This window comes from Desmodus rotundus, chromosome 9 (genome assembly GCF_022682495.2).
Source record: "Desmodus rotundus isolate HL8 chromosome 9, HLdesRot8A.1, whole genome shotgun sequence".
Classification (NCBI taxonomy): Eukaryota; Metazoa; Chordata; class Mammalia; order Chiroptera; family Phyllostomidae; genus Desmodus; species Desmodus rotundus.
This window is the reverse complement of record NC_071395.1, coordinates 104,132,412-104,144,089: the sequence shown is the minus strand read 5'-3', so window position 1 is coordinate 104,144,089 and position 11,678 is coordinate 104,132,412. Positions and strand designations below refer to the sequence as shown.

Sequence of the window (11,678 nt, the reverse complement as noted above, 5' to 3'; positions counted from 1 at the left end):
AGAACGAATGGGGACGTGCGTTCGGACGTAAGCCCCGCCCCTCCGCCTCAGCCTCCGCCCCCAAGCCCTACAGCCCCCGGCCCCACCCCAGAGGCCGGAAGTGGGGGCTGCTGCTTAAGTTAAGAGTTCTGGAGAGGCTTCCTAAGCGTGGGGAAATGGGAAAGAAGCGCCGGCGCGTCGTCTTCAGTGGGCCACATAAGCCTGGCGCAGTGGATCAAAAGGGAACTGCGTGAGAGGAGGCCTGTGGTGCCGGGGCTGGGGACATGGGGGGGACAGGATTTGAAGGAATCCATAATTACTCTGGAAGCGCTTCTGTTCCCTTTCCTCTCAGCCGCTTTCAGCCCTCCCCAGCAGGATCTAGGACTTTCGTGGTCTTTCCGAAGGGTACCCCGAGCTTGTTTTCTGCAGGAAAGACTCCTGGACTAGAGACCTGGGCACTAGAGTCGAGGCCTTGACCCTTGAATGACCACCAACCAGGCCTTCAACATGGGGGTTGGGAAGGAACCCGTTACTTCCTCCTCCCTTTCATGTTCCCTGAGAAAAGGAGTCTCGGCACAGTTATTTACAAAGATTTATTACAGCACAGGAGCAGTTCAGGGAAAAGGGGAAGGGGGCAGAGCAGCTGGAGGACAAGAAGGACCTGGCTCCCCTCAACATGTAACCCCTCTAAGGATGTGTACTAGGCGGCATTCCTGGCATCAAAGCACAAACAAAATGCAACAAAGCATCCTCTGCCAGTCCATCTTCCAGACACCCAGGCTGGGGAGCAGGGGTGATAGGGGACGATTTCCAAAGTGTAGAAACTGTGGAGAAGTATGCCTGAATCCTCGGCCAGTAAGAGGGGTAGTGACTGGGAATCCCCCCTAGGAGGAGAGGGGATGGAGAAGGATCTAGGGCACCTACAGGTTCTCTGCACCCCCTTTCCTCTTATCTTAGGGTCCTGCCCTGGGGTTTTCCTGTGCCCAAGGGAGAGGGTCTGGGAGTAGAATTGTGAAGGATGATCCTTTGTCCTTCAATCACTAGCTTTTCCAGGCAAGCTCTCTCATATCCTGCCTCCCACTGGGTGAATAAGGGAATGACTGGCAGAGGTAGGAATCAGGCAGCAAGTGCCCAGGACTCTGGGCATCAGCCAAAGGTAGGCAAACAAGCAAAGACCAGTTTTAGTTGTCTAGAAGTCAGAAGCCGCAGCCCTAGCAAGTGAGGGGAAGGGTAGAAAATAGGGTGGGGACTGAGTGGGTTTCTGGGGAACAACGATGTCCCCTCCACTTCCTTATGGGAGATACAGGGCTGAGTGCCTATGTGCCAGGCACAGTGTGGGCAGGGCGCTGTGGGTCCTCCCCGGGCTCTGCAAGACAAGCAGAGGGATTCAGGGTCTGAGCATCCCTCCCAAGATCCCAGCTCCATCTCCCTGTACCCCACCCCCAAGCCTCACCACTTAGTGTGGGGTCTTCCACTTGGTCCTCAGAGCTTCCATCTTTCTGGGGCTCATCCAGAGGGGGTGGGCGCTCCCAGGGCCCCTCCAGACCCTGGCCACAAGTTGTCTTCTGCCCAGCTTGGGACGGGGTGGAAAAAGATGAAACCACAGACTCTGAGTGTCCATCCATCATGGGATAGTGGAGAGAGCACTGGACTAGAGCAGCTCTGCCAATGACTAGCCATATGACTTAGATAATTCACTTTGTTACTTCTTCCAAAGGGGGTAGTTAGGGGAAATTGTGTAGATTACCTTAAATAACAGATAACACCCTGCCGAGCCCAGCACAGACACCCGGAAGCCACTCTGGGAGTAGTGGCAATCAATATAGATCCTTAGAAGTCTTGTCATTTGAACCACTCACTGCCCTGCTGCTCTTCCCGAGGGAACAGTCTCCTCTCTCCTCCCCTCCACCTGTTCTGCGGGGTCTTAGTGGGCATTGACAACTCTTCCAGCTAGAGCTTTTGCTCCCATGGCTGATGCCCTGATGGCCAGAGAGGCAGTGAGGAGGCCCAAGCCATTCTGCTTGGGTGCAAAGGCTGGACACATCAAGCAGGGTTGGTCAACTGGTTTCAATCCCTTAAATAGTGGGGCCATAAAGTTTCGTGTGCACTAGGAGGAATAGATGCGGTGCAACCTTCCATGGCTAGGCATGGGACCCACAGCCACGAAGGTCTGAGATCTTCCTGCCTAGTAATCCTCTGGGCCTTGGGACCCTCTGTGGAGATTGTTGGATGTGGGGCCTCTGGCTCTGAGGCCCTTTGTGTAGGTTTTAGGCCCCTCCCCCACTCTTCCCAGGTAGGTGGGGTTGGAAGTGCTGAGGACCAAATTGGTTCTTGAATCCTAGATTCTCCATCTAGACACTAGAGGGCACCCTCTCACCTCAGCCTAGGAAATAAAAGAGAAACAGTCCCAAGGCTCCTGGAGAGGACTTATCAGCCTCGCCTCCCAACAGAGACCATATCCTAGGTTCAGAAATGCAAGTGATGAGGACATTGGACACTCGTCATCCTCTACCCCTGCATCTCCTTGCACCCTCTCATCGCCATGAATGGGAGTCCTTTCTTGGGTCCAGCCGCAAAATTCTTAGGGAAGAGAGGAATTATTAGGAGAAACCTGATTGTGGGAGGGACTGAGTAAAGCATGGGAGCAGCCTAGGTGTTAGGCAGAGCTGTGAGGCATCCGTGGCGTGAGAGGATGGGGAGGCCTTTGTAGTATGATCGCAGTTACGTGTGTGAGACACCAAGAACTGGGATGGGACGTCCAAGGACCACGGTGGCAGGACCCAGGCTTCATAAAAGCCCCTTCGGCTTACCAGACCCCCTGCTGCCCTTCAGGATCTCAGCCTGGCTGTCCTCCTCCTCCTCCTCCTCCTCTTCTTCATCCTCCTCCTCCTCTTCTTCCTCTCTTGGGTAGCCCAGCTCCCGAAGCTCCCCAAGCTCATCCTCTTCCTCTGAGGCCTGGTTCTCGCTCAGGTTGCCGATGGACTGCAGGTGAGACTCGGCAATGCGCTGCACAGCTGCCACAGGAGCACCCAAGAAGACAGGGTCAGCCAGGCCCAAGAAACGGCCCCTGTACCTGGAGAGGCACGTGGCCCAGGCCCCAGCCTCCTGCCATGGGCCGAAAGCAGAGTTAATTCCCTCAGGGATCTAGTTCAAGTGCTGAAGGCCACAGGCCAGACCAGGACTGAAGCAGTGGGAGGTAGACTCTTGATCATGTTTGGCTCCTAAGCTGTCCAAAGATGCTGGCCCCCCAGAGGCTGGCAGCAGGCCATAGGGTAACAAGCTGGACAAGACCAGGCGAGCACAACAGCAGCTTAACATTCCCTGGCTGGGAAGCCTGCTTCTCCAAAAACCTGGTACTGGACATAGTGTTCACCAGCTACAGTCCCAGGCAGAAGGCACAGAGCCCCCAGGCCAGGGCCCAGGGGATCTGTGCCTGTCAATTTCTGGGGGAGTGCCCAGCCGGCTTAGGGCTCACTGCTCACGGCAACCCTGCCCACCCCTATTGCTGGGCTCGGTCGACACCTCCTGGCACTGCCCCATCACTAATGCCACCCCATGCACCTCCGCCCCAGTCTCTAAGAGGTCGGAACAGTTCTGAGACGGAGGACATAATAGTGTGCAGCCAGTGAAGTCTGTGCCTGGGGATGTGGTATGCTCAACACGGCCCCCACAATCTTGACCCACATCCCCAAGCTTCCAGCTCCCTCTGTGGTGACCTAGAAAGCAGCAAACACCACCCACCCCCCCAACACCACCAAGGCCTGCTGGGATAGGGCCTAGGAAGGGAACTGTGTGGGCAGCTGGAGAGAAATTTCCAAAAGATGGAAAGGACCGGGAGGTTCGGAGAAAGGGGCCAGGGCTGGCGGATTCTGGGAGAATGGCAGGGGTTGAGGGGACACTGTCAGGAGTGGCTGGGTGAGAGGCAGCTAGGAGCTGCTGGGATTTTAGAGCATTTGGGTCACTAAACTCAGAGCCCACAGACAAGATGCCGGTGACCTTAGGGCTGGGGTTGCTGCAGCTCCACCTTGGTCTGCAGGCAGCCCCGCCCCTCAGAAAGCCCAGAGAGGTGGATCCAGGCTGGAAACCTCCGGTGCAGAGAGCAGGGCACCGCACTCCTGCCAACTCGGGGACAGGCACAGAGGGTGCATTGTTTGTGCCCGCTGCCCTGCCCTGCCCCGAGCTCCCAGCCCAGTGCCTCCCGCTGGCTCCGGGCAAGCTACCCAGGCAATAAAAGCACAATAAATCGCCCTGCCCTGGCCTTGGGGACACAGCAAAGCTTCACCTTGAGCCAAGTATGTGAGCTCTGCCTTGGAGAGATCCCCTCAAGCTAAGACTCAATGTTGTCCACCTTCCCCCAGGGGCCCTTGGTTTCTTCCCCTGCAAGCCCTGATCCTGCCAGCGCCTTCCCTTGGCCAGAAAAGGGTCAAAGCCTACAAAGTTGTGCCCTTGAGGTACAGAAGGGTCCTCTGAGGGTTGGAGGGAGGGGAGAAGGGAGGCGAGGAGGCGGCAGCTCCAGCAGCCGCCCTCTCCCCCAGCTGGAGGAGGAGCACTCAGTTCGTGAGACACAGCGACAACAATAGGGGTGCACAGGGCCTGTGCTGGTGCCCCGTGAGCTCCCGCGTGCACGCAGTGCCTCGTGCCTCTCAGGGCTCTCCGGGGTCTCCCCTCCCCTCTCTGCTGTCTCCTTTCTCTGCCTCCAGTGAAACTCCCCTCAAACCCCCCTGTCCCTTGTTAAACTCAAAGGTCCCCAGCACAGCTCCAACCCCCCAATCGCCCGCACCTTCCCTGGCCCCCTCCCACTACCTGCTTCTCCCCACTCAGACTCTCCTAATGCACAGCCCAAAGGGGCAGTGGGGGTGGGGCACATTTCTGGCCATTGCAGGGTGCCCAGAAAGCCTTGGCCTTGTGCTCTTCACCCGCGCTCTGCCCCATGCTCACAGTCAAGAGCCCAAGAGATGGTCTTTCCTCACATCCACTCACTGCCCCCACAGCCCATGGTAAGAAGGAGAGATTTCCTATATTCTCTTTTGAGAATATGCCATTCCCGCCCCTCCCCTATGCCTACTTCGAGGTGGGCCTTGCCCACATCCCTACGGGTGGGAAGTCCTTCCAGGCGCTGAGCCACACTGCCTGTTTGCTGTCCCTTCATCTTCCTGTCCTGGGAGAAGAGAAAGGGCCCCTGCCCATCTCTCCTCGCCGCCCAGCCTCTCCTCTCTGTTCCCAACCCCGGCCAGTCAGCGGGCTGACAGGTGCACCTGTTGACCTTGGCTGGTGCTGGGAACTCATTAAACCCACCAGGGGGGGGGGGGAGCTCTCAGCACACCCTTCCGGTCTCCCTCCCTCTCTCTGTGGGAGGAGGGGGCTGGCCAGGCAGGAAGAGCCTCAGGCAGATGTTGAGGTGAGCGTGAAAGGCTTTCTAAGGCTTAGTCAGGAAGAGACCCACACGTGCTCCACCCATCCATCTCTTCTTCCAGGTGTGTCTCCCACAGTGCCCCACTTCTGGCCAAGTCTGCAGGCTGGCCCTAAGACCCCTGTGATTTGGAACCTCCTCCCCCTTGCACACCTTCGTCCCTCTTCCTGGAATGCTCTTTCTGGGCCTCTCCTGCCAGGTGAATTCCTAAGCATCCTTCAAATCCAGGCTTCAAACATCCTCTCTTCTGTAACTCTCCCTGACCCTTTGAGGCAAGGGCCCCAAGATGGGAGGGGCCAAGTCTCACCCGCTTATTTTGCCCAGTGCCCACCAGTAAGGCCTGGCTCACAGAAAGGAAAGGCAGGATGAAGAAGCACCGAGTGTGCAGACCCATGCAGATGTTACGCCAGTGGGAGAGGGGAACGGGGGTGCGGCTAGTGAGGAGTGGGGAGTGGGAGGTGTCCCAGTTGCATGTGCAGGGGCCCCGCAGAGCTAAGTCACTCATGTGGATGCCCCCTTGCTAGCTCAGGCCGGCCACCCCACCAGCCTCCAGGCACCTCCATTTTCATAAGGCCTCATGAGGACCAAGCTGGCCTCTAAGCAGGGGTTAGGGGGCACAGGACAACCCCTCCACTGACAAAAGCTCAACACTTCACCTCCCTCCCCCCGTGTCAGCCCAGGTCCAGGGGTCACAGGGACGGCCAGACTGTTGGGTGAGGGCTAGTACCTTTCAGCGAGGGGGGTGTGTAGGCACAGGGGTTGGGTCTCTTCGACTTGTGGTGGTGCCCCTCTCCTGAGGCTCTCTGCCAGGGAAGATGCCAGGTTAAATGGGCTCATTGCAGGCCCCTCCCTCCCCCTCCCTCCACTCCATCCCACCAGAGCAACCTGGGCAGACTGGGCTAGGTGTTGCTGCCCCTTGGTCCTGCGCCAGGCCGAGGCCACCCCGTCGCTATGGCCTGGCGCAGGGCAGGGACCCAAGGTTCTAGAGGCCTCACCCCAGGCTGAGCAAAGACAAGAGCAGAGAAGAATCTGCCCATGACACCCTGACACCAGGGTAATGCCCTGACACCAGGCGCTCTCCCCAGAGGTGCCGATTGATATGCTAATGTGTCCTCCTGAGTGGCACCACCCTGTGTTAGCTGGGAAGCAATCCCAGCCAACCCACCACATCCCTCCTTCCAGTTGCCCCTGGAAACTCACCTGGTGGGGGGAGGCCTCTTCCTCTGAGGGAGGCCGTCAGTGAATCCAAGGGAGGAGGACCAGAGAAGAGGGAGAAAGAGGGGGAAGAGAGAAAGAGAATCCAAATTACTTTCCCCAAATGGCCAATCTCCGGGAAAGGGAAAGTGTGCCCCTTCCTTCCTGTTGTTGGGAGGTGCCTGTTAATAAATGAACTCAGGGACAGTTGGGCTCCTGGACCTTACCCGCTCCCTGACCCCCTTCTCCTCCATCTTCTACTCATGGGACTTTGGCAAGGGCCCCAAGAAGGCATCAGAGTTAGGGTGGGGCCGGGGCTGGGCAGGGGCAGGGAAGGACCCACCTGGTGAGGAGTGCTCAGAGAGCCGGAACAGCATGGCAGGGGTTGGTCTCCGGCGCCGGATCTAAGGAGATGAAGAACGAGATGGGCAGGACACCTGCAGCACCCCCTCCCCAGCCCTCCACCCCACAATTCTCCCCCAGGCAGCAGGGAATAAACAGTGCTTTGGAGTCTCCAGGGAACCTGTGAATCAAAGACTGTCAGAGCTAAAAGGAACTCTCCCAATCCCTTCACTTGACTCAGGTAAAAACCCAAGGCTCAGAGAGGTTCGGCAACATGCTCAAGGCCACATTGCTCCAGCCCATGCCCATCCCACTCCATGGCTAATCCACAGCCAGCACCTCCCTTTTTATCATCCCTACCAAGGCCCTTCCTCTCCTGGTTTTTGAAGACATCAGACCTCCGGAGCTGAAGCTGGCTGTGGGAGGTGCCCATGGGCCATGGTACCCACGTGGCCCTGCCCACCTAAGGTCAGCTCAAGGGCTCCAAAGAAACTGGATCCAGCTGCAGAGGCTGAGCCGGGGCACTGCAGCCACCTCCAGCCTCACACGGACGCTCAGGTGTGGGCCCGAGCCGCAGGCCCATGAGGGCCTAGGAGGGCATCTCTGGGGGCCTGGATCTGGGCCTCCCTAGCAGTCTCTCTCAGGCTGTGGAACTCTGAGGCCAGTCCTCATTTTTTAAAAAATGTCAAGTTCTTGTCCTGGCCTATGCTTTCTCTGCGCCCCTGTGCTCGGTTGTAACAGGGGAGTCCGGCAGGACACACAGCAATCTCCCTCTCAGTTTAGGAGGGCCATCCTGAGTATGGGACCGGCTCTTAAAGGCACGAGAGGACAATAAGATGAAAAAAGAAGGAACCAAAAAAGAAAAAAAAAAAGTCAAGTTGCCCTGCTTGGTGTGTGAGCCAAGCTGAATAGTAAGGGTGTAGGGTGGAGGGGGCACAGAACACTCCCAGTAACTACCCCCCCCCCCAAGCTTGGCAATCAGACCAGCTGTCAGTTAATTAGGTCCCCTCCGAGCTCCAGGGAAATGCACCAAGAGAACCAGGTGATTTAAGCTGAAACTGCCACCTCCCCCTGCCAGGCTCCCAACATAGCGGGTCAGACCAGAAGCTGCCTAGGCCTTAGACCCCACCAGCCTGGTCCCCTATCTATACGCCCACACCCCAAAGACTTGGCCAGCCGCACTCTCATTGCTCAGCTGGGAGTCCACTTAGACTCAGCAACAAGTGGATGGTCTAGGTTATGGGGGGCAGGGTCCTCTTTTCCTCTCCTTCCACCTCCTCCCCAACTTGCAGGGCCTCTCAGCCACCAGGAAGGCTCTCCCAGAGACCTCAGCTGTCCCTGTGAGCAGGTCCGGCTTCTGTAATGACTGGTCACCCCCACCCCGGCCCTGTAATGTTGTGGCTCTGTCTGGGGCCTCATCAGGAGGAGGTCAGAACTAGGTTGTGGCGACCCCAGCCCAGGCAGACAGGGTGGGACTAGAGGGGCCGGGCAGAGGGCCAGCGGAGTTGGGGTTCCCCGCTCTCTACAGTGGGTCAGGGGGTGAGGTTTCTCACGTCTGACCGGTGTTGGCTGGGTCTGGGGCACAGCGGTCCCGGTGGTAGCCTGGGGAAGGAGGACACGTGCACGGTCCGGAGGGTAGTCCCCCTCCCCGTGCGGCCAGGATTGGCCTGCCGGGACGCTCCGACGCTCGCCGCCCGGAATTCTCCGGCGCGGGGATCAGAACTGAGGCCTTGGGAAAAAGTTGCACGAGTCTCCAGCGAACTTCAGGCGCTGCCTGGTGGCTCTGCCAGGGCGAGACGGCCCGGGACTCCCGATCGCCCCCACTCTGCAGGCCAGCGCCGACCCCGCAGCGCCCGGGAGCCCGGGGGTGGGACACGGTCCCCTTACCATCTCCACCTGGCGGGGGTCCAGCTGGCTGGGGGGCGCGGGCACGGAGAACTGGATCTTCTTGCGATCCTTGGGGTCCATGGCGGGCGGGGTGGTCGGTGGGGCTGGGCCGCGCGACTCGGGGTCCCGGGCTGCGCTCCCGGCTCAGCTCGCGCGCGCTGCTCCCGGCGCCGCGGGTGCGAGAGGCGAGGAGCAGGAGGGCTGTGCGCGCGCCGATAAAAATACCGCGCGCGGGGAGGGGGACGCGCGGGAGGACGGGGTCGCCACCGCCCGGCCTGCCCCCGGGCTCGCCCGCCGCGCGCGGTCCCCTCGGTCCCCTCGCGTTTCCACCCGTGGGCTCCCCGGCTCGCTGGCCTCTGGGTTTCTGCCGCTCCTCTCCTTCCCTCGCTCTCTGAGTCTCTCCTGGTCTCTCCGCGTTCGCTCTATCTCCTTCTCCCTCTCCGCGTCTCTCTTAGTCTCGGACTGTCTCCCTTTCTCCCGAACTCATTCCTCCGGCCGCAGCCTTGGGGTCCCCAGCCCGTCCCCTCACCTGGGACTGGCGCCCAGGGGCTTGATGGGAGGGCTCAGGGAGAAAGTGGCCAATGAGCACCGAGAAGCGTGTTCTCCCGGGGGTGGGGGGAAGGGTGGGAGTGTGAGCCAGGGCCCTGGGAGCAGGCTGGGGGCCCCCTACTGTCACCCCAGAACTTGAAGCTGCATTATTGATGGAGTCCAGCAGGGAGGATAACGTGGGGAGACTGAGGGGGCGGGGGAGAGGGGCAGAGGGACTCTGGCTTTAACCCCTTCATGGCCTGGGTACTTGGAATATCACGGGGAGACCTATGAGGTCGTGAAGAGAGTGCCACCAGCATGTCACGCTGTGAATGGGGGTGTCCTGAAGAGCGAGTGAGTGCGAAAGAGCAGGTTGTGCGTGGGAGGACACGTGTCAGTCATCAAGGCAGGGAGCGTGTGTGAGTGAGCGCCAGCGGCCCTGCGGTGCCTGTGGCAGGGGAGGGGGGGCGGAGTGGTAAGAGTGCATGTTAGTCTGTGAGTAAGTGTGTCAGAGTGTCAAGGATGCAGTGTGAGTGGCAGGGTGTGGGAGGACTATGTGTGTATGAGGGAGGGTGTGGGTGTGGGGGAGGTTGTCAGAGGCTGTCAAGGTGATGGGCATGGGTGTACCAGCTTTCGGGGGGTGGGAATACTGCATCCACAGCTCCAGCCTGTGCAGCGGAGGGGGAGAAGGGTGTGGTCCTGAACGAGGTACACTGGACGACGTGCACTGGACTCACGTGTCGTCTCCTGCCTCTGTCCCCGGATCTAACGGGAGGGAGACGGAACCAAGGCTGGGAGCACGGGGGTTGGGGGGCTGCCTATCCCAGTACACGTGCCATCACAGGTGTGGGTTTGGTGCATTCAGGAGCAGAGCTGAGGGGAGCAGTGTGTGCTCGTTGCTGAGGTGTGAGCCTCTTTCTCTCTGCAGAGGTGTTTGTGTGTCTCTGGAGGGGAGAAGCGGGGGGCTCTGGCCCTGTGGGTTGGATTGTCCCCCTGTATCTGTCCAAGCCCTGGGTCTCTCTGCAGAAGCCCACGTTGCCCTCTGCGGGCTGTGGGAGAGGGTTTTGAACCCCTCTCTGTGGCACTGACAGCATGCGTGTGCAGGTGTGTGCGTCTTCCTGGGGCTCTGTGTGTGTGTTGGCTGTATTCTCTCCTGGTCACGCTCAGGCCTGGATCAGCCAGGAGCCCTCCCCCACCTCCAGCAACTCTTCCACTCTGGCCCCGGCATGCTGGGTCCCTAGCAGAGCAAGAGGGGCAGCAGGAGGACAGAGGAGCCCCGTGGAAATGGGGTCAGGGGCACGATGTGGTGTCCCAGAGCCAGTGTTCACTCTGGGGTGAGGAAGAGGGTGGCAGGAGGGCAGAGCTGTGCTCCCTGCAGGCAGCCGAAAGCCCTGGCTTCTCAGCTCCACACCCCCCAACCCCAGGCCTGACTCAAGTCCCGCAATGTTTGTTGACATATGCTTGTCGGCAATAGCCAATAGCCGGATGCCAGGCTGCTGGCCCACAGGTGTGGGCAGCCCCTTGCTTGGCGCAGACCCCTCTTCCAGATGGGGTGTGGTAGGGAGTGGCAAAGACCAGTTTGGCAGTGCCTCAGGAAGGTAAATAAGGAGGTTCTGAAAGTCAAAAGGAACATGGGAAAGGCACTGCCCAGGCTGTAATCTGAGTGGCCACTGGGCCAAGGTGAGGGTGAGGAGCCTGCAGCTTCCCATGCTGCAAGGTGGGAGGGTCCTGGGGTGGGATGAAGGGGACAGAGGACAGCTGGGTAGGTAACGGGACGCCAGGGACAAGGCAGCATCACCACCAGTTGCAGGTCGGAGCCCCTCAGAGATGAGATGGCCCTGGGACCACAATGGCTGAGGCTCATTCGGCCAGGAAGGACTTGTTTATGGAGTTTCTGCCAAAAGGGCTGGAGCTCTGGGAAGCTCTGAATCTGGGAAGATGCCCCTGACCCAGGCTGGAGCAGCTGGGAAGGGAGACTCTTCCCTCACAGCCAAGGCCTGGAAGATGGACTGTTTGGGGTGGAGGGTGAGGTCTTTACCCTCTTCCCTCAGCCTTTCTGGCACCCACAGCTCTGGCTGCTAAGTCCTGGAGTTAAGAGGGCTGGGCCAAACTGACCAGCAGAGGTACAAGTACAAAGGACAGACAGGAAGGAGGCAGAAGGGAAGGAAAGATGACAGAGACAGGTGGTGAGAGAGAGAGAGAAAGGGGGAGGTAGGAAAAGCCCAAAAAGAGAGAGAAAACACGTGTGAAAGATGGAGAGACAAAGGGAGAAAGAGAAAGCGTCACGACTGGCTAAGAGAGGCAGAAGACAGAGATGGAGAGAGAATAAAAATAGCTC

The 11,678-nt window shown here is 59.2% G+C and overlaps 1 protein-coding gene and 1 non-coding gene across 4 annotated transcripts; one reads left to right on the top strand and one right to left on the bottom strand.

Moving 5' to 3' along the window:
- Positions 1-557: 557 nt before the first annotated feature.
- PPP1R1B (protein phosphatase 1 regulatory inhibitor subunit 1B) lies at positions 558-9,415 on the bottom strand. Of its 3 annotated transcripts, none has more exons than XM_053911629.2 (7): positions 8,813-9,415; positions 6,927-6,987; positions 6,590-6,612; positions 6,117-6,192; positions 2,790-2,993; positions 1,433-1,552; positions 558-1,345 (listed from the first exon to the last, which is right to left on the bottom strand). In XM_053911629.2, exons 1-7 carry the CDS (start codon positions 8,891-8,893, stop codon positions 1,296-1,298), a joined length of 615 nt encoding a protein of 204 aa, XP_053767604.1. In that variant the 5' UTR covers positions 8,894-9,415; the 3' UTR covers positions 558-1,295. The 3 variants fall into 3 exon arrangements, with proteins under 3 accessions (XP_053767604.1, XP_053767605.1, XP_053767606.1); XM_053911630.2 differs by lacking the exon at positions 8,813-9,415 and adding an exon at positions 8,479-8,767; XM_053911631.1 differs by lacking the exon at positions 8,813-9,415 and adding an exon at positions 7,107-8,451.
- Positions 7,619-7,758, top strand: LOC112316629 (small Cajal body-specific RNA 11). Its single transcript, XR_002976029.2, has one exon. It is a non-coding gene; the product is annotated as a small Cajal body-specific RNA 11 (non-coding RNA).
- Positions 9,416-11,678: the final 2,263 nt, after the last annotated feature.

Coding starts and splice junctions, on each gene's coding strand:
- PPP1R1B (XM_053911629.2), bottom strand. CDS start 8,893: ATGGACCCCAAGGATCGCAAGAAGATCCAGTTCTCCGTGCCCGCGCCC. Junction 6,613..6,926: donor CTCTGAGCACTCCTCACCAG/GTGGGTCCTTCC, acceptor GGCCTCCCTCAG/AGGAAGAGGCCTCCCCCCAC. Junction 1,346..1,432: donor GGAAGACCCCACACTAAGTG/GTGAGGCTTGGG, acceptor CTTGTCTTGCAG/AGCCCGGGGAGGACCCACAG.